General features: G+C 30.6%; 1 protein-coding gene across 1 annotated transcript in view; it reads right to left on the bottom strand.

The window, feature by feature from the left end:
- The window catches only part of LOC145277528 (FACT complex subunit SPT16-like), a 119,174-nt gene that overhangs the window by 43,089 nt on the left and 50,792 nt on the right, over positions 1-25,293 (bottom strand). Inside the window, exons 4-10 of the mRNA XM_080128975.1 lie at positions 20,069-20,128; positions 14,511-14,603; positions 11,955-12,101; positions 7,818-7,969; positions 6,430-6,602; positions 4,199-4,363; positions 1,839-1,933 (exon numbers count right to left, since the gene is read on the bottom strand). Of these exons, the coding sequence (XP_079985101.1) occupies positions 1,839-1,933; positions 4,199-4,363; positions 6,430-6,602; positions 7,818-7,969; positions 11,955-12,101; positions 14,511-14,603; positions 20,069-20,128 (885 nt within the window). The remainder of the gene's footprint in view (positions 1-1,838; positions 1,934-4,198; positions 4,364-6,429; positions 6,603-7,817; positions 7,970-11,954; positions 12,102-14,510; positions 14,604-20,068; positions 20,129-25,293) is intronic.

The following is a 25,293-nucleotide window of genomic DNA, read 5'->3' as shown; positions in this document are numbered from 1 at the left end:
TTTCCTTTTTCGTTTTAAATCTATTTTTTTCTTTGCATAATCTTGTCTAATGATTTTTTAAAATTAAAAAAAAATAAATAAGATAAAAAAATCAAATAGTTATATGTATAGTTTTACCATTCAGGACATTACACAGGTTTCATAAGGACAATTACAAAAAAAATAACAAATATTTTAATTTTTGTAAAATAAAAAATAAAATACAAAAAAATTAAAAGTTTTTAAAAATAAACATTCACACACACTCCTATACACATACAGTAATACCTCAGTCGGTGAATGCTTCTGTGGTCAAAGAACTCAGTGTTTGAACCAAAAATTAGAGATTTTCTGGCCTTAGTCAAACGAAATTTCGGAGTTAGAATGCTGTTCCTCAGTCGAACATTGTGATTCATACTCGTCAGATCAGGTCAGCGGTTTTGTGCATGACATTTGTGAAGTGTAGTGTGATAATTCACCCCCACCTGACGGCATCGCCACAAGAGTGTGAACTTTGCCACAAGTTATTTTTAGAATGGCATCATGGTAACCCATACAACTGTCTAGACGGTAGTTATTTTTAGCAAACCAGCATAGAAACAGAACCCTTCAGTTCGATTGGTCAACCCTTTTTAGTGTAGGGATGACAGAAGTACCAGGTGTCCAAAAAGTAAAGAAAAAAAAAATCAGGGTTTCGAGGTGACATGAACAAAGCGAACTTAGGTCAGGACGACACTTGTTAATTGTACAAAAAACATGGATTTCTGTTTCTAAAGTCTTCAAATGATGCTAAACTGGTTATTTGAACAACAAAGCAGAAATTAAAAAATTTTTATGATAAAAAGAAAGAAAAGAGAAATGAAAGCAGTAAAGCTGCTGCAAGTGCAAAAAAAAAAAAAAAAAAAAAAAAAAAAAACTATACAAACAAGGATTGAATTTAAAAAGATAGTGATAGAGAAATTTGCACTAACAGAATTGAAAGAAATATGCAACAAGTGGAATGATATCTCAATCTTTGTGGTTAAATATCACCAAGATACGGCTACAACCAGCAGACGTGTAGACATTTTTAATGACAATGTCATTTTGTCAGATTGGTTTTTTGTATAAACCCGGTACATTTAAGGATATTTATAGGATATATTTTAGTTTGTATATGTGTTTTTGTTTTACGAACTGCACTTATTTAGGAAAACAAAAATTAAAAACAAAAACTTTTATGGTGTCACTGAAAGATGTGATATTCCAAAAAAAAAAAAATTTTTTTTTTAAAAACCTGATCAAATAGGTTTTTTTAAAAAAAGAAAACTAAATTTTCCAATTTTTAGCAGGGAGGAGGAGGCGGAGAAGGAGGAGGGGGGGGTGAATTTCAAATTCAATTTGAATCAAATATGGCAACTGGTTTCTCTTGCATTAAGTCACAAAATTCGATTTTCTTTATACAAAAAAAGTACTTTATCAAATCACATAATTTTTGGAATATGCCATTTTTGTTCCATATATCATAAGGACTTTTCTGTATTTTCTTTAGTTAAAATTTTCATTATAAATGCAATTCTAAATAAGCATCAAGAATTCTTTTATATTGTTTGGCTAGTAAAAATCAAATAAAAAGGTGAAATCTGTTGCAGTTGTATACCTTTTCTAACGTGTAGTCAGCATATTCTCCAGTTGCCAATGGACAAAGTTTTGCCTCCACCCCCCATCACATTGAAACACCAATTTGTTAGATTTTGACATTATCATGGCGAAATGGGCTGCCTCGATAAAAGAATATTTATCATCGGCATTCATGGTTACAAATAGTAAACGACCCATAATAATTTTTTAACAAACCAAGAAAAAAAAAAAAAACTCACCTCATTAACTAAAACAGTATCTCCAATAAAAAGTGCAGATGTACGATCTCCAGCAGTTAAATCTGAGAAGCCAACACTAACATTGAATACCATTCCTAAAGGGAAGAAAATTAAATATACAAAATAATTTTTTTTTTTTTTTCAAAGATCTGTGTGACATGTCGGAAACCTACCTAGCCAATATAAAAGATTATACCTATCCTTCCAAAGACAAGATAACTTAAACGCATCCTCAACAGAATATAATACACACAATGTTTCAGTAGATAATAACGGTTTTCTCACTAATAATTTTTATGGTGGCACAAATTCATGCCCAAAATAGTTAAATTTTCTCGCTTATGAGGAAGAAAGTTATTGTTAGAAATAATATTCCTTCGGGATAATATTGTACAATAAAATTAAAAAAGATATTTTTTTAATGTTTTATATATATTTGTTGGTTATTCTTTTTCTTGCCAAGATTATTTCTAAAAGTGCTAAGCTAATTATTATATAATTTTAGGTGGGAAAAAATTTCTAACTTCATTTTCTAACATGTTTAAGTCATTAATCCTGAAGATACCTTACTACTGCTAAATCAACAAAAGAAAATCAATATGGAAATTATTTTTGTTTCATTTTTTTCCTTTTATCATCAAATAATTTTCCAATTTATGTGTGCACCTAAGAGGAAAAACTGATAAGTTTTGTCTGTAGAGGCTGGAGGGTTGGTCACATGAACAAAATGAACATTAAAAGTTTTCATATCTTTTTCTGAACACAACAAATTTTATCTGAATAAAATATGAAATGTTTATCTGAATGAAAAGAAATGTATTAGCATCATATTAGATTTATTACTGCTAGCAGAATTAGCTTCCATATTGAATTTCGATTTGATGTTGAAAGAAAAATATTTTTCTCCTCATGAACAGGATACGTTATCTCTCTAAAAACGAGTTGTTTGTCGTTAATGTACATGTGCATTCAACGAAGAAATGAAAATGAAATTTCAATTGTTCATATTCGATGCAATTTACATTTCAGTCTCACCAACTACCCAAGTTCATATTTCTTTTTACAAGATGTTCAACGCTGTCTAGCTATCCTTATGCTAAGTCTGCAGTGATCACAATTTTGGAGACTGACAGTGTCTATTTTTTTAAATTTATTTTTACAAGGGAATCATCACTTATCAAGGCCTGAAGGACATTTTAGCATAAGGGTTAATGAGTGTATGGTGGTTACCAAGACAACAGGATAGTCATCATTAATGGCAGAAATTGGGCAGAATTTGAACTTCTAACATTGAACTTGAAGACGATCATGTTATAGTTAGTGGAAAGCAGGAGAGTGGAACAGAGTTCCACAGTTTGGCAGTTCTAAGTTTTATTCATAGAATTTGCGTTTGGATTCTTTATTTTGTTATTAAAAATGTAACAATATTATTCTTTATTTAATTGACAATCCATTGCAGAAATGAATTTTGTTAACGACTCACCTTCTTTTTTATTAAAATGTCACTGTATAATGAAATGAAAACAAAGTCTCGATATTTATAACATACAGATTGCAGTTTTGTGTCTGAATAATTATTCATATCATTTAAATTCTTTGGACTACCGTTCTCATCTTGAGTGGATAGTAAGATTACTCAAAGAAGCGACACATATGTCGGGCAATGATCAACTACGAAGCTGGTTTAGTATAGAATCTAACGCAATATGGGAACCATTGATTATAATTAGGTAATATAGGGTGACCCCAAAAAACGGGTCCCAACTCTAATTAGACCTGGTTTCTTAGTGTTTTGTTCGAATGAAATGAAACTTTGGTCATAACTAGTTTATTATATTCAAAACATCACATCAAAACACTAGGGTGTTTGGCCTTTTTTTTTTTTCTCCGTTGTACAGCATATGTTCTAGATGGCCTCCATTTAGCTTTTTATTTTTTGGGGGTCACCCTGTATATACACATTGCCACTGTTTACGTCTGATGGTTTCTTTCCATGTCTTAGAGCATCCAACTTTTTTTTGGCTGATAAAGCCCTTGATTCTTTTCACAAACCCAAACTAGTAGAGACAGTTTGGACATGTTATTAGAACATTGAGTAGACTGTCTGGCTCGATGTTCTGGATCTGGTCCAGCTTCATGTTGCATATCCATCTAATTATTGCTACGTCGTTGGGCCTGGGTGAGGGTCCAACACTCACTTCTTACGGAAAAATAATAAACCTTACCCTTGGTAATAATTGGGATGGCCTTGAAGTAGAAAATCCGGCACACTTACATGTATATGTTAGACAATTATTATATTAAAAGTATTACAGGTTTTATAAATAAATGCAAGCATAAATTGATTAACAGACACTGACCTTTTTTGGCAGTGATTTGGGTCTTGTTCGTTATGAGCATTGATCCTTCCCTGAATTCAATGCCAGTGACAAAGCCTAAGTTCTTGGTCAGCTTGTTCATAAGGTCTGGACGTTCTTTCTTTACTAGATCCACAACAGCATCATAAACACTATTAACTTTTGTACCTGAAAACATAGAAAAATGGAAATATAAAAGATGACAAGACAAAAAAAAATAAATAGATGAATGGGGGTTGAAGGAGCTATATCAAAAACTTGTGTTTCCCCCAAATTATTGCAATTTAAGATAAATATCCCACAATAGAATAGTTGATCTTTTTAAAATTTTAATTGCACTTAAAGAGTTGAGATTCTCTTGGGACGGGTATTTTCTAAGTATATCAAATCAAAAATTAAGTTACATTAATGAAATACTAAGTTGGCTTATATTAGCATGTCTAACATAGTTGTTATCAAAGAAACAGAGGACAGGAAAAAAACTTGACTCCTTTTTAACAAAAAAAAAAAAAAAAAAAAAGCCTTTATATCTGGTATTTCCAGCAATATATTTTTTTCTAAATCTTTTAAACAGTTCATTTCTCCTTCTCAGACCGCGTGTGATTATTCGTTTTTACTGTGACATCACCCACGTTTGGAACACACTTTTTTCCAAACACAGACTTCTCTCATCACGTCTCGAACACGTCTTTATCTCTGTGATGTTACTTCATGCAACTCGTCAGTTTTCGTTGAGACATGTATCGGGAAGGAAAACTGAGGTTCTGTCTTGTGGCAGCCATTACACTAACTGAGATTAGCAGTTGTACCAAAAGTGCGGTTGATTCTATACAAAGTGGTGACCACGATGAACAAATCACACATTAAACATAATTTCTCTAAAGATTATTTTGTAGCATGTTAATTTTTCTGGTCATTTAATATACGACATAATCATTCTAACACACCAGTTCCTGTTAGGTCACCGAAGATAAGTATCTTGACCATGAGTGACCATTTGGGAATATCAGGTGCTGTATGTGCTCTCTGCTTATCTCAGCATCATTTCCAAATCGTCCTGCACAGCTTCTTCCCACTGAAGTGCAGGCAGTGCCGACTCAGGAGAGGTATCATTGCGGATTGTGAAACTCTTGCTTCACAATTACAAGTGAATGCAGACTTACAGGAGGTATCCACTGCCTATATAGAGAGAACGAAGGTCATTTTAAAGCCGAGAAATCGGCATTTGTTGGCAAATTATTCAACAGGGAAATTTATAAATTTTGTTATAAGTATGAATCTTGGGAATATTGATAGTTAAAGCAATGCAGATATATTAGGTGTAAGCATTAAAACATTCGGCAAAATAAGTTCCTCTATAAACAGCTTTGTTGGAGGGTTTTTATATACAGACCAAATTCTTATAAAAAATTAAACACTTTACTACTCTGCCGTTGGGCTAGGATCAAAATGTACTATCTATGCTGTCCTTGATCAGAAAGATCAATCCATTTTAATGGAGGAAATTATATTCAGAGTGCTCCTTTTCAAGTCTATGATTTTTTCTCACCTCCAAACCAAAATTTTTTTACGGAGAGGCAAATAGGAACTGCACATGGTTTTGATTAGGTTCAATAGTTCTTTAAAAATATTGGTTTAGTAATACTATATTTTTAATAGGACCAGAAGAATTGTCCTACTCAAAAGTTTGTTGCAAAAATGTAGGGTCAGATTTAGTTTCAGATATTAAATATCTGGCAAGAGTTCCAGTTTTCTAAATTTATTATTTCATGAAAGTACAAAATATTTACCGTACCCTCAATCTTAGAGGATTAGTTAATTATTCTGTACTTTCACCTAACAAACAAATAAATAAAAATTATTACAAAAATTGACAAACCACATGAGTAAGCAAACCAAAACAAGAAGTTTTTAATATCAGGAACTGAAATCTAATCAAACACTGTTTGCTGCAGACTTTTAACTCAGGGATTTTTCTGATTTGCCAGACCTCAATGTTTAACTGAATATAGTTCCTGGCTGTACAAATTAGAGTCATCATTTAGGATAGATGTGATATAGGTTTACAATATATGATATACAATATTTACAACATTTAAATTGTCAAATTTTAAGCTTTTGAAATGATGGTTTGCAAATTACATTGGCAAATCTATAAAAATTTTAAAAAAAGTAAAAGCACAATATTTTTTTAAAAACAAAAAGATTACACGAAAAAGGGATTCAATACTTGCCGTGCTTTAATTTGTTCAGAATTTCATCTTCTAATGTAAGTAAGAATTCATAATCTTTTTGTAAGGATTCAGGAGGATCTACTAACAGGGTGCGCACTATGTTCGAACAATAAGATTTGTAGCGAGCGCCAAGGGCACAAATGATGGTGTCAAACTTTATATTTTCATCATCACTAAAAAGCAAAAAGAATAAAAAAGTTTTTTTTTATAACAATAAGTACAACAAAACTATTTCTCAGCAGATACACAAGACCAAAAGCTGTTTCATTCAAAATAAATTGGTTGGAAAAACAAAAATTGTAATTAAAATTAAAAATGTACTAGAAACACTTAAGCGAAAAGAAACCATAGCAGGAAGTGAAAGAAAGTTCATAAGGAGACTGAGTAAAGAAGCTCTGATAAGTAGAAGGCGTTTGTGATAAAATTTTGGTGAAAAGCAAAAGGAGAGAGTAATAATAGATGACAATCAAGGAGATGAAAAAAAAACAAAAAAAAAAACCAGAACCTCAGGCAATGCCAGGTAACCCTTTGAACATGCATTTGTGTGTATTCACTATCGTTCACTTATTTTGTATGTATTAACTAGATCATCTTTTTTTTTCTACTGAATAACTACTGTGCTTAATTCAGACACTAGTCGCACTGTCAATCATGTAGTTTCTGTCACTGTTGTATAACAAAAAGATTTTCCCTTCAACCAGAACGACAAACCTAGTTTAAAACGAGTAACAATGTTTTATCTTGAAAAGAAAAACAATGATTGCCATTTTATTCTACTGAAATTCAAGACAAACATATCCTCCTACTGAACATAAACAGTCCATTAGCTTGATTTCTGAGACAGAAATAAGCCAATCAACTCTTTCTGCCCATTTTGCTGAAATATACATTAATTGCACTTGTGGTACACCAAACAGCTCGCCAATCGCTTAAGACAAGCCATGAAGCCACTTGATGTTAGGAGCTAAAAACGATAAAGGTTAAACAAATTGTGATCCAGAAAACAGCAAATTCTTCCCCTTTTGTCAGAAACATAATTTATGGAATGTGAAGACTGAAAGACATAAGAGAAATGTAAATGAATGGCTGTTTTATCACTGAACATAAATCTATTGAACTTTGTCTCTTAACTGAAATGAACATTACTTTTGTAAAGTTTCAAGTGGCATAGAGCCTTGTATCCAAAACATTATTTCAAAAGAGCCAGCTGATTTCTTAGGTTGTCTTAATCCTAAATAAGATATTTTTCCCCACTACCTATTGTCTGTAGCATGCATCTATGCAACTCACTAAACATGCAGTTTTGCGCTTGTTTACTGTAATTAAAATTTTTTTAATTATTTCTGAATAATATTTCAGTTTTTCTGTTTACTGTCATCAAAACTTACCTGACTGTACTGAACTTGAGACTGTATTTTCCTCCACTTTGAATGATAGCTGGATAGCACATGTCTAACTGAGAAGTGTCGACACCACTGACATATTTTTTGTTCTGTAGAGCTGCTTCAACGCCATCAGCTAACTTGGAGTGTTTCACTTTCTACAAGCATAAAAAAGAATTCAGTCTTACTTTAAATTTATTAAAAAAAAATTTGATTCTAGTGAAACTTAAGATGACTCTTGTCAGTCATGTTAAAGTTTAGATTTTTCAGTTTTACCAACTAAAAATGAATATAAATGTGACAAACATTTTAATAATAGATTATTGTAAAAAAAAAAAAAAAATTTTTTTTTTTTTTTTAAATTAAAATGTAATCACACATTAAACCCATCAAGTAAAAGAGAAAATTTAATATTTATCTTAGTTTCCACTACTTGTTTACTACGCTATAATCCCATTGCCTTATGTATACTGATTAACCCTTATCCTCGAGTGGCCTCCAGGCCTTGCTTGATAAGTGGTGATTCCTATGTAAAAAAAAAAAAAAAAAAAAAAAAAAAAGGATAGGAAAATACAGATTCAAAAAAATTTTTTTGTTAATATTTAGCGTCCATGTACGAAAAACTTTAAAAAGAATTTCATTTTTAAAATTTGGTTGATTTGATTTTCGATTGAAAAACACCTTTGAAGGTGTTTTGAATCAAGTTTGAAATGATGTGTTGATATTATCGTTCACTTTGAGCTCTTCACCATTAGCTGATAGCAATATTAAACACGGGATGTGTTATATTAAAAAATGTAATTTTCTACTAGAATTCAAGTTGATGTTTAAAACAAAATGATGCCACAAGCAGGAAACTAACATAGCAAAACTAGTCTGATCTTTCCCTTGGATTGTCAATAATAACAAATGTTTTTTCGGGGACACTTTTCCTTCCCAAGAGATAACTGTAAGCAATTTAGAAGAAAATATTAAAATGCAATATTGTGCACAGTTTTATTTTGTCCAACCACATCCAACGATAAAGAAAGATATCTTTTACAACAGCTGAAGAAATTTAAAAAAAAAAAAAAAAAAAAAAAACTCAACATGATATCATGACAATTCTGACAACTACTTTGAAGACTAGATGTGCCAACACGTCTTACTACAAGAAACACATTGGCAAGATATTTGTTATGTTCAAGAGACAAAGAATTGGTCAAGCATGGTGTAACAAGATCAACTATTAAATGGTGTCGTTTTGACCAGATTTAAACAATCACATGTTACAAAATGACACCTTGGGAATTTCGCATCACAGGTTTAGGGTATGGAAGCAAAGCTATGAGTAATCGGATATCGTGGAAAGATTTTCTTTTTTTATTTTATTTTCTTATTTTGTTCAAGCTGGGAACGGAGCATCCTACTGGATGCCAGGCATTCACTCACTATCTCATATCCCAACAGAGAGACCTTTTTTTTTCAGTGCAATTGTTTGAATCTCTAGCACTTGGTTCACCAGGTATATTTGCCAGGTAGTTCTTAAAATTCTTTTTCATGAGTCCAGTTGCTCCTATAATTACTAGAATGATGATCTTCCTAAGATTCCAGTTTCTTTTCATGTCATACATAAGATCTTGGTATTTTGTTATCTTTTCCCTTTCAACTTTATTTAAGCAAGCGTCATTGTGGACACGATTGCTAAATCTGCATTCTTACATTTTACCAAAGCTTAATTGTACCGATGATAAAATGTACAAATAAGTCTTTAAATCGTTTCATTCACATTTAAGACAAAATATTTTTATACAGATTAACAAATGCTATAACTACTCCCCTCCCCCCATTATATTCTTCAACTATCTCCTCCCTGTACAAATTTTTCTTCAAACTTTGGTCGATTAAAAGAACCCATGTTGCAAAAGCAAACACTGTTTACATACAAATATACCGCTAATTATATTTGATTATCACTATCAAACATTTTACATACACCATCAGGATACGATCTATCATGAGTTAACTCCCCTTAAACCAGCCTGTTCTTCATTAGAGTCTTCAGTTAATTGATTTGGAAGAACACACATTATCATGCAGCCATTTTGGTGGTTTGCCTTTTTTCTGCACCCTGCCACCATACCTTTGAAGCATACTTTACTCACTAGCTGATATATTTTTTTTCCGTTGTACATACAGTCCTAACACTTAACTACAAGTTCTATCTTTTGTGGTAACTGTGCAGAGAAATAGAACAAGTGGCCATGATTAGCATCTGCTGTAAGGAAACTGTGGCACACAAACCTAGAACTGAATTCGTATTACTTGGAATCTTCGGGCTACTATTCTCATCTTTAGTGTCATTTTCGCAAGGTTTCAGTCGATGTAACATCTGACTTTCTTCAGGTGTATCTTGCCAAACTCGGGGAATTTGGATGGAATTTAGAACCTCTAACCCGATGCTATGGCTAACAGAACGAGAACATGCTACTCCTGTGAAATGAATAAAGAATTCTGTTCGAAATTCCATCCAAATTTTCAAGTTCGACAGAAACATTACGGAGTTCAACAAGATAGATCTGAAAAAGGTACAGAGAGTCATCCGGACTTAACTCAGTGCACACCCGGCTTTCTCCGGAACATGGCGTCAACAGCCGGAGTAAGCCGAGCGTCGCCAAAGAAATTAAGCCGTTTGACGTAACAAAGCTGAGCATGATGGTTCTCCATGTGAGTTTAAAAAAAAAAAAAAAAAAAAAAAAAAAATCACCATTTGCGTACTTTCACATAAGGAAAAAAACAAACATGAATTTTAGAGAATTAGCTGAGCAGTTAAAAACACCAGCAGTTGTCCTGGGATTTTGCCAGGATAGGAAATTACTAGCACTGACGAAAACGTGTGTACGTCTTGTGGACAAGATGCACTCGTATTGCAAGAAGCAAAGTAAGCGATGGTTATGCCTGGAGGTGCCAGGCTGGTAAATACTGAACGTTTTTACCTCGATCCAGGCAGGAATTTTTTTTGCAAAGTTTAGGCTGGCAATTGCCATAATTACAAAACTGATCTACTCGTGGGCGTTCGAGAGAGCAACACAAAAAGACCTCCAGCGCGAGTGTGGAATTCGCTCAACGCACACCATCGCCGACTGGAAGAATTTCTTAAAAGATATTTGCGGGGAATATTTTCTAAGGAATCGCCGGCAGATAGGGGGGCCCAGGCCATACGGTGGAGATAAATGAGGCTTTGTTTAACCGTAGAAAGCATAACGTTGGCAGATTACTCACACCGGTCTGAGTCTTCGGTGGATACGACCCCTACCGAAAAGAAGGGTTTCTTGGTGAGTGTACCAAACCGGAATGCAGAAACCCTCCTTCCATTAATAAAACAATATATTCTGCCAGGGACCACGGTCGTATCAGACTGTTAGAAGACATACAACAAAGTGAGGGAAGAGGGGTATCACCATTTGACGGTGAACCACAACCTTCACTTCATAGATCCCAAAACGAAGGCTATGACGAATCATGTGGAGCGAATGTAGAAGAAGCAAAACAACGCAAAAAAATAGAATGCGGGACCAATCGGAAGCTTTTGGACACATATCTCCTAGCGTTTATGTGGAGGCAAACATTTGGTAATGCTCTGTTTATCTCCATATCACCAAAAACTACCCATGTCTGCTATCACCTCTGCGTCCACTTTGGCGTTGTGTGACAATGCCCTCCAACGGGATGTTTTAAAATGAAAAAAAAAATATTCCACCCAGTTTTCTTTCTTTTTTTAGTTTCCAGGTTTTTCCTTAAAAAAATTGGTTCAAACAAAAAAAAACAAAAAAAAAAAAACCCCAATCCCACCCAGTTTTCTTTATTTTTCCAGTTTTCAGGTTTTTTCCTTAAAAAAAAAAAAAAAAAGAAAAAAAAAAAATGTTTTGTTTCAATGTTTTTTTTCCCCAGGTTTTCTTAAAATGTGTTGATAATATCAGCTTCCATCTAATATCATATACGGTTTTAATGCATTTGTTGTTTAAAAATACATTTTTGTGATAAAAGAGATTATAGATGATTTTTGTTGTGTTTATCATAGAAACAAAATTGATCATGTGTTTATCATAGAAGCAAAATAATTTAAGATTTAAAAAAATAAATTTAAAAAAAAAGCGTCCTTACTTTCTCAGCATCAATGATTTCCATAACTTGTTCTTTCAAAAACTTGTTAAAAACATCACAGGTCACCTGACAGGCACGTTGTATAGTTTTTAGTTCTGATTCCTCTTTACTAGCCATAATCACAGCTAATGAACTGCTGACATCCACCTGGGAGGAACAAAAAAAAAAAAAAAAAAAAAAAATTTCATTTGGTAATGATAGTGAATACATCATGAATAAAAAAAAATTTTTTTAATTTTTTATTTAAAATAAAAAAAAGCTCTAGTCCAGCACCTTAAAGTTGCTAAACTTATGTCCGATTAATAATATGGATTTAGGCAAGCCCGTTCTACTGCAGATATCCTAACTAATCTCTAAATGTATATACCATACATTGGATAAAGCAGGGGAAGGTAGGGCAGTAGCCCTAGATATATTTAAGGCTTTTGACAGAGTATGGCACGATGGTCTTCATGAAAATCAGATATGGTATCACTGGGCGAATACTTAAGACGATTAAATCCTTAAGTAAGAGAAGAATCCATGTTGTCCTCAATGGATGTATGTCTAAAGAATATGATATAAATGCGGGTGTATTTCAGGGGTCGATCCTTGAACTTTTATTATTCCTAATATTCATAAATGACCTCCAAGATAAAATAGTCTCCGAGATGAGTATATTTGCTGATGACACCATGCTTTATGGCAGGCATAAGGGTAAAACAAATGAATACATCTCCAAGGCAATGGCAAAAACCTTAGAAGACCTCCAGTCTGTAATGAAATGGGGACAAAAATGGATGGTAACGTTCAATGCTGCAAAAACTAAGCTTCTTTCCTTTAATAATTACAAGAAACCTCAACCACCAATAATTATGGCTAATGATACATTATCTGAAAGTACTTTGTTCAAACTCCTCGGCTTAACGTTCACAGGGAACACGAGTTGGAACAGATACATCAAGAACATTGCCGCAGCTGTTGCGAGGAAGGTGGGCTCTCTCTACCGTGCTACAAAGCTACCATTCGCCCATGTATGAAGTACTGTTCTCACATTTGGGCTGGTGCGTCTGATACTAGTTTCTCACTCCTGGACAGGGTTCAGAAAAGGGTCGCCAACCTAATACGTCCTGGACTGTTAGCTAGGCTTCAACCTCTCTCCCATCGATGAAATTTTGCATTCCCTCTGCTTGTTTTACAATTATTTTAATGGTAGATGCTCCGATGAACTATAAGCCATTGTACCTCTTCAATGTAAATATCCCTGACAAACAACAAAATCCCACCCCTACACCACAGAGATCCCCCAGATGTCAGAAAGCCTTCTACTCTAATAGTTTCTTCCCCAGAACTACTAGACTTTGGAATTCCTTTTCAGGTTCCTGCTTCTCTAACTGTACTGAAATGCAGAAGTTCAAGTGTAATGTAAGAAGACATCTTGCTGCTCAACTCCCTACATAGTATCCTCGCAATCATGTCTCAGTAGCCTCTTACATGAAAGTGGCACTGTGCCTTACTTGGGATGAAAATGTAAAAAAAAAAAAATCTCGGCAGCCCTTATGATTGTTTAGACATAAAAAACAAAATCCAAATTCGGCATTCCTTTTTCAGTTTATTGAATTAACAAAAATAATTTAACAAGCATTATTATATTATAATTATACTTTCACGACTACAAACATATTCCTTTTACTTTTTTCTTGAAAATCATTTCATTTAATATTTTTATGCAGATGTTATGTATTTAATTTTTTTTTTCATTTTTGAAATTAAACTAAAATATAAAAACAAAAAAGTAAAAAATATTCAATTAAAAAATATTTATTTTCATGATTCAAAATAACCTTTATTTTATTCTTAAAAGGCAAAGCAAAGCAATTTTTTATGTTAATACTATAAATATTGAACTTAAAATTTTGTAGTTGTTTTAGAAATAATCTTTAATTTTAGTTGTTAAAAATTATTTTAAATAAGTTGAGATAAGTTAGAAAACTTCATTGCTATTATGTCAAACATTATAAAAAAAAAAAGTTCATATTCTTTGCTAATATAAAGTATTTTGAAAATTATCAAGATACAAAGATTCTGTCCAGAATTCAATGCTAAAAACAAAAATTAAGAAAAATCTGATTGATGTATGTAGCCCATGCCAAAACGAAAATATATTCCAAAAACTACATAAAAAGAAAACTATTTCATCAGTTTATCAATAAAATAATTTTTAAGTAATTAATGGGAATTTGTAAATATTACAATATAAATCTTGCAAGTTTGAATTAATGAGTTATCTGTTGTGTTTTTAGTGTTTCTCTATTTGCTTTCAAAAAGGCAGACAAGAGAGCTACTCTTTTGTTACTCATAAAATTTGATTAAAAATAAATAAAACTATTTTATTAATTTCCGTAAATTTTGCAATATGATTTTTCTCATACGCTTTTATTTTAATTTTGTCTTTTTAATATAGAAGCAATTCAGGACAAGACAAAAAGCTTTTCTTTATTGATATTTTTCATCTGGCAGTGTCCAAAATCCAAGTGAAAAAGTTTTGTTTTTAATTTAAATCAAGATGAAAATTACTTTCGTGAAATCTTCTCCTTTTAGTGCCGCTCTCCAAGCATCCATGAAATCACCAGGAAATTTATCCTTACTGAATTCTCCGACAGTTTTACCCTGAAATGAGAGAAAAAAAAAAAAAAAATTTTATTCAAATTTCATATTCACTAACTGGAAAATAAAATTGGGAGCAATAAAAAATAAAAATGCTTTTATCTAAAAATAGCAACAAAGGAAAGATAGGGGAGGTCGATAGAATTATTAGGTTGGTGCAAAAAATTCAACTAATATATATATATATATATATATATATATATATATATATATATATAAAAACGATATTTTTGCACCAACCTAATAACACTATTATTTTTTTTTTTTTTTTCCCAATCAGTAACATCAGAGTGTAGTATCTGTGTACTTTGCTTATGCACATAGTATAACAGATCTAAGTTCTGGGTATGAGATATAGATGGCGTTACTAAGTTCTGGGCATGAGATATAGATGGCGTTACTAATAAAAGATCTATATTATCTTTATAAAGGCATGCATCAAAATTTGATCCCAATCAGATTATTAGTTTACAAATTACAGTTAAGTGAAGCTACTGTTGAATATTTTATAAAACAAAGGAAAAAATCTGCCTTCCCGTAAAGCTAATAAAGATGATGAGGAAAAATACTATGCAAGCAAACAAGTGTAACATAGTGCGTGTGAGCACGTGGAAAGTATCAGCAGCAGCAAAGAATGGCCAGCATGTGAAGAGATTAGCAGCAGCAGCAAAACATGCATATGCAAATTAGGAAGTGTGAACGAGAAGAGAAAGGGGAAAAAAGAGGGAAAAAAATGCAACACATACTCGGAATAACGGTAATAAAAAAACTTTTAAGAAAAAAAAAAGTTGAACTAGATTTTTATTTATTTTTTGCTTTATTTGTTTGTCCATTTGCGATGCAACGGCTACGTTACATTATATTTATTTTGGATGCTGTGAGCTTGTCTTTTAACATAAAAGGGTACAAAATGGAGAAAGAAAGAAAAAATAAACGCTACCATGGAAAAAATAAAATCGCAAAAGAGACACATAAAAGAAAGAAAGAAATGTAGTCGCAAATAAGGATTTGAAAACAAACCCAGCCAAGTGGAAAACTTGGAAAAAAAGTAAAGGATATTTCACCAATCGGATAGTCACCTGCCCCCCCCCCCACTTCTTGTCTGCTGACTTTCAAATTTTCTTGTTTTGTGGGGTCCATGATTGTCAATGTTGTTGTAGTCTTAAATACAAATGTTCTAGTTATATTGGTCGGTTATGCATTATGATAGGAGATACTGTTTCACACTCATTTTAATGTAGCAAATAGCTTGTTTTGTTTTAAAGAGAAATTTGGAAAAGACTATTTTGACTTGAACATATTTTTTATAAGTTTGTGTTTGGACTGTTTAAGTGGTATCTCCAGTTTTATTGTTATGAATAATTAAAATTGTAAAAACAAACTTGGCTGGAGGTTTTGCAAGACTAGAATAAATGTTTAAACAATTATAGCGGGTGAAAAAGTAAATATAACTACTAAAATAAATACAAAAGAAATAAATAAAAATAAATCTGACTTTATTTCTATAAACAGGACTCTATAGACAAATTTATCTTTAGTTGACCTTAAGACATCTAAATATTTTCGTCTACTAGCCAAATAGAAAAGTTACTAGCCAAACCCACATGATTTTTAGAATATGACATCTTCATTCTGTGACAAGCATGTACATCATAAAGATTTTTCTGTGTTTTTTAATTAAGTGTAATTCTAAATATACAACAAATTTTATGTTGATACTTGAAGGTATAAATATTCTGATTTTTTCAGATGTTTTTTTTAAACAGCCTTCGTTTAAAAAAAAAAAAAAAAAATGTATATTCTATTAAACTTTTAAATAATTTTACTTTGTTCATTTAAAAAAAAAAAAAAAAGTTAAAAAGATATTTTTCACTCAGTAGTGAGCCTTGGAAGATTATCAGTGAAAGAAATGCAATCGCTAAAAGATAAGCGTTTCATTATTTCTAGTCGACATTTTGAAAAATCACTCGCAAATGCGACTGTTTTACTTGCAATGTAGAGCCCTGATAATAAAGTATAGTAATTTTGTTCTAAGCTTATGGGCTGTTTATAATTTGATTACTCCTGCCATTGTCCGATTAACAATACGGATTTAGGCAAGCCTGTTCTACTGCAGATATCCTAACTGTAATCTCTGAATGTATATACCATATGATTATTAAATATGAAGACATTGATGTTTTTTTTGTTTTGTTTTTTTAATAAGTAACTGAAAATTTTTAAAAAAAACATGTTCATTTTTAGCATGGGTAGTAATGAGCGACTTATAATTTTGGTTTCATTTGCAAGGTTTTTCACTGTGTCTGATGCTTGTGTGTCGATATTTTGCTATGTGGATTCAAATACGAAACACTGAAATATTAAAATTTTTAAGTAGTTTTAAACGCAAGCAAAGCAATGTGACAGTCAAGTAGAACACTTGACATGGAAAATATTTTTCTTTTGAAACTGAAACTCTTCATGACGATAAGGTGCAGCATCTTGCACTACCACCATGGTAGAAAGATTAACATTTGGGGTGTTCAGTCCTTGGTTATAGAAATGATGTATCAATAGTGACAAATTTTTTTCTGTAAACAGTTCGAAAGTTGTCGACAGAATTCAGACAAAAAAAAAAAAAACATACAAATATGAATAAAAGTATGTTGAAACATAATTAACATTATGTGTTATGAAGATTGTCAAGAAATAAACTGACTTTATTACTAAAATAAAAATATCGCGTTTCAGTTTGATGAATTTTTGGACTCAGGACCAACAAACATCAAAGACTATGCAAATTCTGATTTGGTCTTGCAATGGTGTGACTGGCTTTCTAAAATATTTTTAACATTTGAAAATGTATTTTGCACAACCAAGGTAAAATACTTCAACTGCTTGAGTGAAATTTCTATAAAAAATACATTTTTGCTATTTAAACAGTTCACCGAGTTCACCCCCCCCCCTCAATGTATTAAAATGTTGCGTTTACATATTTGGAAGAATATGTGAGAATTCCTTTGTATTTACAAATGAAAAAAGTAAGATTAAATAAGGAAAAGAATTTCTGACAGAAAAAGTACAAAAATGGAAATATCAAACAGACTATATATCAAAACATTTTTATTTGAATTTAATTATTCAGGTTTTGTGTGAACTTTTGAGTTTTCTTTTCTTGCTTTCTTTTATTCCCTCGGGCAGGTTCAATTAAATTCTTCTAAAGAATTTTCTTTTTTTTTTCAAGAGATGTGTAACATAGTACGTGCGAGCACGTGGAAAATATCAGCAGCATGCAAAGAGATTAGCAGCAGGAGCATAAAAACATGCATATGCAAATTAAGAAGTGTGCAAGAGAAGAGGTGAGGTGCAAATGCAACCTGTGATTGGACAAAGAAAGAAAGACAACGACAAAGAGAATGGGCGTGTGAAGTTTCAGGCTGACTGCAGCCGGCACGCGGTCAGAGGAAGGAGAACTGCTGAAAAAAAACTTTTATTAAGTGGTGCCAAAAATAATGGTAATAAAAACTTTTGTTGAGAAAGAGAAAAAAAATGCTGAACCGGATTTTTATTTATTTGCTTGCTTTATTTGTTCATCTATTTGTGACAATAACATCTACGTTACACAAGGTGGTATGTGGACTTTAAACGCAGGCATACAAACAAAAATAATGTTGAACCCTCAGGTCATTAAAAATTTGGCAATGTGTACAAGCTCGTTTTGATCGATGTAAAATTGAAATTATGAGAAGGCGGTATATTCATTATTTTGTATGAATGTCAATGAGAAAGTGGATGCGGCATCTCTTCGTTAATCAAAAACAAAATACTGACAATTCATACTATTATTCTCAACCATTTCAATGCACCAGTAAAGAAGCTTCTGCAGCAATATCTGACACAATGGATGAAACATGGATCGAACATTTCATGTTAGAATTAAATCATCAGTTAAGTGGACAGTAGCAGGTAAAAGCTGTCGAAAAGATGAAAACATTAGCAGGTAAGGTTTTGGCCTTTGTACTTTACAATGTACAAGGTATTTTGTTCATCAATTATCATGAGAAAGAAAGAATATATAGCATTATTGATGCATTTGAATGAAGAAATTGTCAAAAAAAAAAAAGGGGGGGGGGCAAATGAAGAAAAAGTTCTCTTTCACTAAGACAATACATCATGTCATGAATTGATCGCAACAATGGCAAAAGTACATGCATAGTATTTTGATTTGCTTCTGCACCTACTTTAAGGGATTACTGGCTGTTTGCAGACTTCAAAAGCATGCACCAGGAAAAGTAATTTGGCTCCAATGAAGTTATATTGGAAACTGAAGTGTATTTTAATGCCAATGGCAAATTGTTCTACAGAAACGGTATCAAATTGTTAAAAGCATTGGAATCAGTGTATCACCCTAGAAGGTTACTACATTGATGAATAAAGTGAAATTTTGCAAAAGTTGTATTAAAAAAATAATGTTGGATTCTAAGGTCATCAAAATCTGGCAGTTGTCCTGGAAACACGAAAGTGGAGCTACTGTTGTAAATTTTTTATATATTATGTGAGGATGCTCGAAGCATTGAGCATAGTGTGTAAAAAGGCCTGGCACTTATTGAAGGCCGTGTTAATTATCAGTACTCGTGGAAATCTAAAAAAAAGAACTAAGAAAAAGTACTCAAATATATTTTTTTTATGAGTTTACAACAATTTGATTTTACCCTCTCTCCCCGTGAATTTCCCTGCAAAAGTTTATGGGTTTCTATTCTAAGTCGAAACAGGCTTGGATTTACGATATGATTCTCATAGAGCCCATCATAAACAGTAGTCTACACTTGTGGTATAAGCTATAAAGATATGAAGAAGAAATTGTCTCCCTTTGCTGGAAGAAGTAAACAAATGTAGAAAGGGGCTTGTGTAAATCGGTGATCTTTTAAACCAGCTCATTTCAGGTGAAAACATTATGTACTTATGTCATGTCGAAATTAGTATAAATTCCAAAATTTATGAAAAATGATTCAAGAGAAAAATTATAAGTAGAAATAGAAATTATCAAGTTTTAAATGAGGAAGAGTTGTGCAACCAATTCAGTATGAGAAACTGATTTATCTCCCTTGTCTTGAATTTAATTAAAGGTTTGTTATTTATTTTTAAACAGAATTTAATTTGGAAATTTTTTTTTTTTTTTTAAATACATCTTACACATCTACTGGATCATTTTTCATAATTTTTGGAATTTACACTAATTTCGATAGGACATGTAATGTTTTCACCTGAAATATGTTAGTATGGTAGTTTGAAGATCACCAATCTACACAAGCATCGGTAAAAGTATCAAAATCAAAAGATGGTGTAATCAGAGTAGCAAGCGCAGACAGTGAAGGTATTCCTCAGTATTTTTCTCGCATGAGCTGATCAATCTGCAAAGAAATATGCTGACACATTTATTGTGCCGTCTTATTGCGTTATATTTTCAATGAAGTTGTGTTTAATCTTACCTTCTTGCTTTCTTTGATGGAGTCTACAAGTTTTTGAAAATTCCCTTTGTCTTGGTCAGCCTGAAAAAAGAAAAAGAAATTATAACAAGCACAGGTCTTTTGCATGGCAAGCATTCATACTAAAATACTGACTTGTGTTTGAAGGCCATAATAATGCAGTTTGGTAGAAAAACGCCATTGGGTATGAGATGAGATGAAATAATGACAATATTGAAAGACTTCAATAATTTTCAACAATAATTTATTTACCAAATGTGTTCAATTAGAATTGTATTATGATGTTAAATCGTGATATGCCTTACTTGAGGTTAGGGCGAGTTTAAAAAAAGTTTTTCAAATTTTCAAGGTATACCTTATCTCCAGAAAGAAAAAGAAATGAAAAATGTTCACGAAATCGGTGAAGATGTGTTTATACCTAAAGCTGGGAATAGTAGAATGGTAGTAGCATAGTTTTGCAGACATTCTTAAATTAATGTGGTCTCCCATTTATTAGCAAATACACATGAAACAAACCGACTGAAAAATTTACTTCCACCATGACTAATGTTTGTGCAAAATTTCAAAAATAAAAAATTCCAGGTGTGGTTATTGAGATAAGTTTGAACAGACAAACGATTTTGGGAACAATTTTACCCTTATAATGGCCACTGGGGGGCAAACTAAAGTTATCCTGAAAAATCCATTCTGGCTAAAATTTACTTTCAACATAACTAATGTTCGGGCAAAATTTTTAAAAATCTAAGGCGCAGTTATTGAGAAAAATGCAAACAAATGAACAGACGAATGAGAGGGAATTATTAGGTCCAGTCCCTCCATTGACAAGGGATCAAATATTAAAATTGATTAATATATTTCCATAATGGGATACATAGAAAGAGATTGACCCAAGAAAGATTTAACATTTTTTTTTAAAGATTTCAACCAAAAATAAGGAAAAATATCAGGGTCACATTTTTGTGCTTTGCGTGTTTGGAAATTTTCACACTTGTGCATCGATACAACTGGGGGGGGGGTACAAATGTAATTTCAGGACCAAATAGGGAAAAAAAAAAAAAAAAGATTTTTTTTCTTTTCATAACAAAACCCGAATTCTGAAATTTTTGAAGGAGTGTTTCTCCTATGAATAAAAACTACCAAGATTGATTAGTTAAAATTTTATTTTGACAACTTTTATTCATTTATTACAAACAAAAAAGTTTTGACTTTATGACAAAAATTTTAAAAGAAAAAAAAAATTCTCAAAATTCACACATTTCAATAATGCATTAATGTTTTATTCATTTTTTGTTTTTTGTCTATTTTTGTTATTATAAGTTTCTTACATTTATTTTAATTCCAGAAATGTGTTACAAAAATTATGTTCATGTTTTATTAAAAATAAAATGTCTATTTTGTATTAACAAACTATTTTGTGTTATAAGTTTCTTATATAAAAAAAAATATTAATTCTGGCTTTGTTTAAAAAAAAAAAAAAAAAAAATCTTTTCAATTTAGTCCTGAAATAGCATTTGTTTGCCCCAGCTATTCATTTTTACAGTAAATATGTTATACATTTTTTAAAACACTAGAGTTAAGTAATTAAATTTGCCCTATAAAAAGTCTACTTTTATGAAAGGAATAGGTTACAAAAAATTCTCCAAAAATTAATGGTTTCCAAATAATTTACAGCAAATGCACATAAAATATATATCCATTAAAAGAAAAGTTAGAACTCAAAGTTCAATTGTAATGCATTTTATATACAAGAAACTAAAATCTAAAACTTAGGACTGTTCAAAAATGAACACATTATAAGATTTATTTTAGTATCATTGTAGATTAACACCTTTCTCTACCCCTCCCCTCAAAACATGAGATTCAACCTTTTTGTGTAAACATTGAAAAACTTGCAGAACAAAGTAAAAACAAAAATAAAGAAAATTATTTTAGAAATGAATGTAAAGTAATTCCTTATTTTAGGGCAATTGACAATTGTTATTTTCTATGAGAAATTCTGTAAAATTTTCATTTTTTCAGGGTTAGGTCTGCTTTTTTTATTTTTATTTTTTTAGACGATTATGTGTGATTTTAAGAGGGTCTTTGTGGGAAGGGAGCTTGCCACACTGACTTCAGGTTAGTGATAGGGTTACATGTGATACCTAAAAAAAAAATCAAATATTTTTAAATTTAGAATGGAGAATCAACCTTATATAAATTCAATGCAAAATAATCCACTTTCTGTGGCATTACAATGTTTAAGGGAAGTTAACCATTTTTTTTCCTATGAGAGTTTTTTTTTTTTTTTTTTTTTTTTTTTTTTTTTTTACATAGGCATCACCACATTATCAAGGCCAAGAGGCCACTCAAGGATAAGGGTTAACGAGAAAGAGTGTACAGTAGAAATTGGACAATATAGTAATCATTAGTAATGAAAATTTGGTAAATTTGATAACTTATATGGAACGGCTCATTAAGAACTTATTTACGTTAGATTTGAAGACAACCATATTGTATTCAGCCGGAAAGCAAGAAAACAGAAGACAATTCCACAGGTGTGCAGTTCTAAGAAAGAAGCTTTGTTCATGGAATCTACGTTTAGGTTTAGGCACAGATAAAGAGTAGGGGGAATTATTGATAGTGTTTACAACTAGACGAGGGTTTCTTGTGAAAGTTTGGCGAGGGGGGGACCATAGATTGAAGCTCAGTCGAACACTTTCCATGAAAATAACGATACATCAGAGACAAACTCGCAACATCTCTTCTGTGAGATAGAGGTTGCAAGGAAGAGAAAAGGACATCTCCTACGAGGCTACGAAGTCTATTTTGAACTCTATCAAGGCAGGACAAGTCCTTTCTAGCAGCTCCTGCCCAGATGTGGCAACAGTATTCCATCCTTGGACGTACCTGGCTCTTATATAGATAGAGAATAGCATCAGCAGCGAGATATCTACCGGATCGATAGAAAGATCCCACCATTTTTCCAGCGGCCTTGGCAACAGATTTGATGTACGTGTTCCATTTAAGATCAGGAGTAATGGTAAAGCCATGTTTTTCTTTAAAGAAGAGTCTTTTCTTTATTATTGTCTGGTTGTTTCATAGTGTTAAAGCATGTGAAAGGATATTTATTTCCAAACAAAATGGTGGTTAATTTGAGAACTTAAATGCTTTCGTTTTTAAACTATGATTATTTTAACAGAACTTCCTTAAAATCTGATTATCCTGAACATTTTATGATTGATGATTATTTGCTACATTATGTTATTTCAGCATTCATCATTCGAATTATTAATAAACAAAAATAAATTAGCAGACACATTTACATTTTAATTCTATGTCCATTCTATATTTTTTCTTCTGATATTCTGCTTGAAAATCTTTTGAGTTATTATTAGCGTAGATGTCATATTCAATATAAAAGAATCATTGATTTTTAAGGGGCAGGAAAGATATTAAACAACATAGATTCAAGAAACACGCTCTCTTTACTTTATATATTAGATGAAGATTATAAGAAATGTTAAAATGATAGATCTAAAAAATATATAAATTATATACAATGTAGATTCTAAACAAATATATATGTAGATTCTAAAAAAATATGTAATATGTAGATTCTAAAAAAATATGTAATATGTAGATTCTAAAAAATATATTATATGTAGATTATAAACAATATATTATATGTAGATTATAAACAATATATTATATGTAGATTCTAAAAAAATATGTAATATGTAGATTCTAAAAAAATATGTAATATGTAGATTCTAAAAAATATGTAATATGTAGATTCTAAAAAAATATGTAATATGTAGATTCTAAAAAATATGTAATATGTAGATTCTAAAAAAATATGTAATATGTAGATTCTAAAAAAATATGTAATATGTAGATTCTAAAAAATATGTAATATGTAGATTCTAAAAAATATATTATATGTAGATTATAAACAATATATTATATGTAGATTCTAAAAAAATATGTAATATGTAGATTCTAAAAAAATATGTAATATGTAGATTCTAAAAAATATGTAATATGTAGATTCTAAAAAAATATGTAATATGTAGATTCTAAAAAATATGTAATATGTAGATTCTAAAAAATATGTAATATGTAGATTCTAAAAAAATATGTAATATGTAGATTCTAAAAAATATGTAATATGTAGATTCTAAAAAATATGTAATATGTAGATTCTAAAAAATATATTATATGTAGATTATAAACAATATATTATATGTAGATTCTAAAAAATATATTATATGTAGATTATAAACAATATATTATATGTAGATTCTAAAAAAATATGTAATATGTAGATTCTAAAAAAATATGTAATATGTAGATTCTAAAAAATATGTAATATGTAGATTCTAAAAAAATATGTAATATGTAGATTCTAAAAAATATGTAATATGTAGATTCTAAAAAATATGTAATATGTAGATTCTAAAAAATATGTAATATGTAGATTCTAAAAAAATATGTAATATGTAGATTCTAAAAAATATGTAATATGTAGATTCTAAAAAATATGTAATATGTAGATTCTAAAAAATATATTATATGTAGATTATAAACAATATATTATATGTAGATTCTAAAAAAATATGTAATATGTAGATTCTAAAAAAATATGTAATATGTAGATTCTAAAAAATATGTAATATGTAGATTCTAAAAAAATATGTAATATGTAGATTCTAAAAAATATGTAATATGTAGATTCTAAAAAATATGTAATATGTAGATTCTAAAAAAATATGTAATATGTAGATTCTAAAAAATATGTAATATGTAGATTCTAAAAAATATGTAATATGTAGATTATAAAAAATATATTATATGTAGATTATAAAAAATATATTATATGTAGATTATAAAAAATATATTATATGTAGATTATAAAAAATATATTATATGTAGATTATAAAAAATATATTATATGTAGATTATAAAAAATATATTATATGTAGATTATAAAAAATATATTATATGTAGATTATAAAAAATATATTATATGTAGATTATAAAAAATATATATGTAGATTATAAAAAATATATGTAGATTATAAAAAATATATTATATGGAGATTATAAAAAATATATTATATGGAGATTATAAAAAATATATTATATGGAGATTATAAAAAATATATTATATGGAGATTATAAAAAATATATTATATGGAGATTATAAAAAATATATTATATGGAGATTATAAAAAATATATTATATGGAG

This window comes from Euprymna scolopes, chromosome 6, assembly GCF_053919585.1.
Source record: "Euprymna scolopes isolate OS-2025 chromosome 6, ASM5391958v1, whole genome shotgun sequence".
Classification (NCBI taxonomy): domain Eukaryota; kingdom Metazoa; phylum Mollusca; class Cephalopoda; order Sepiida; family Sepiolidae; genus Euprymna; species Euprymna scolopes.
This window is presented reverse-complemented; position numbering and strand designations above follow the sequence as displayed.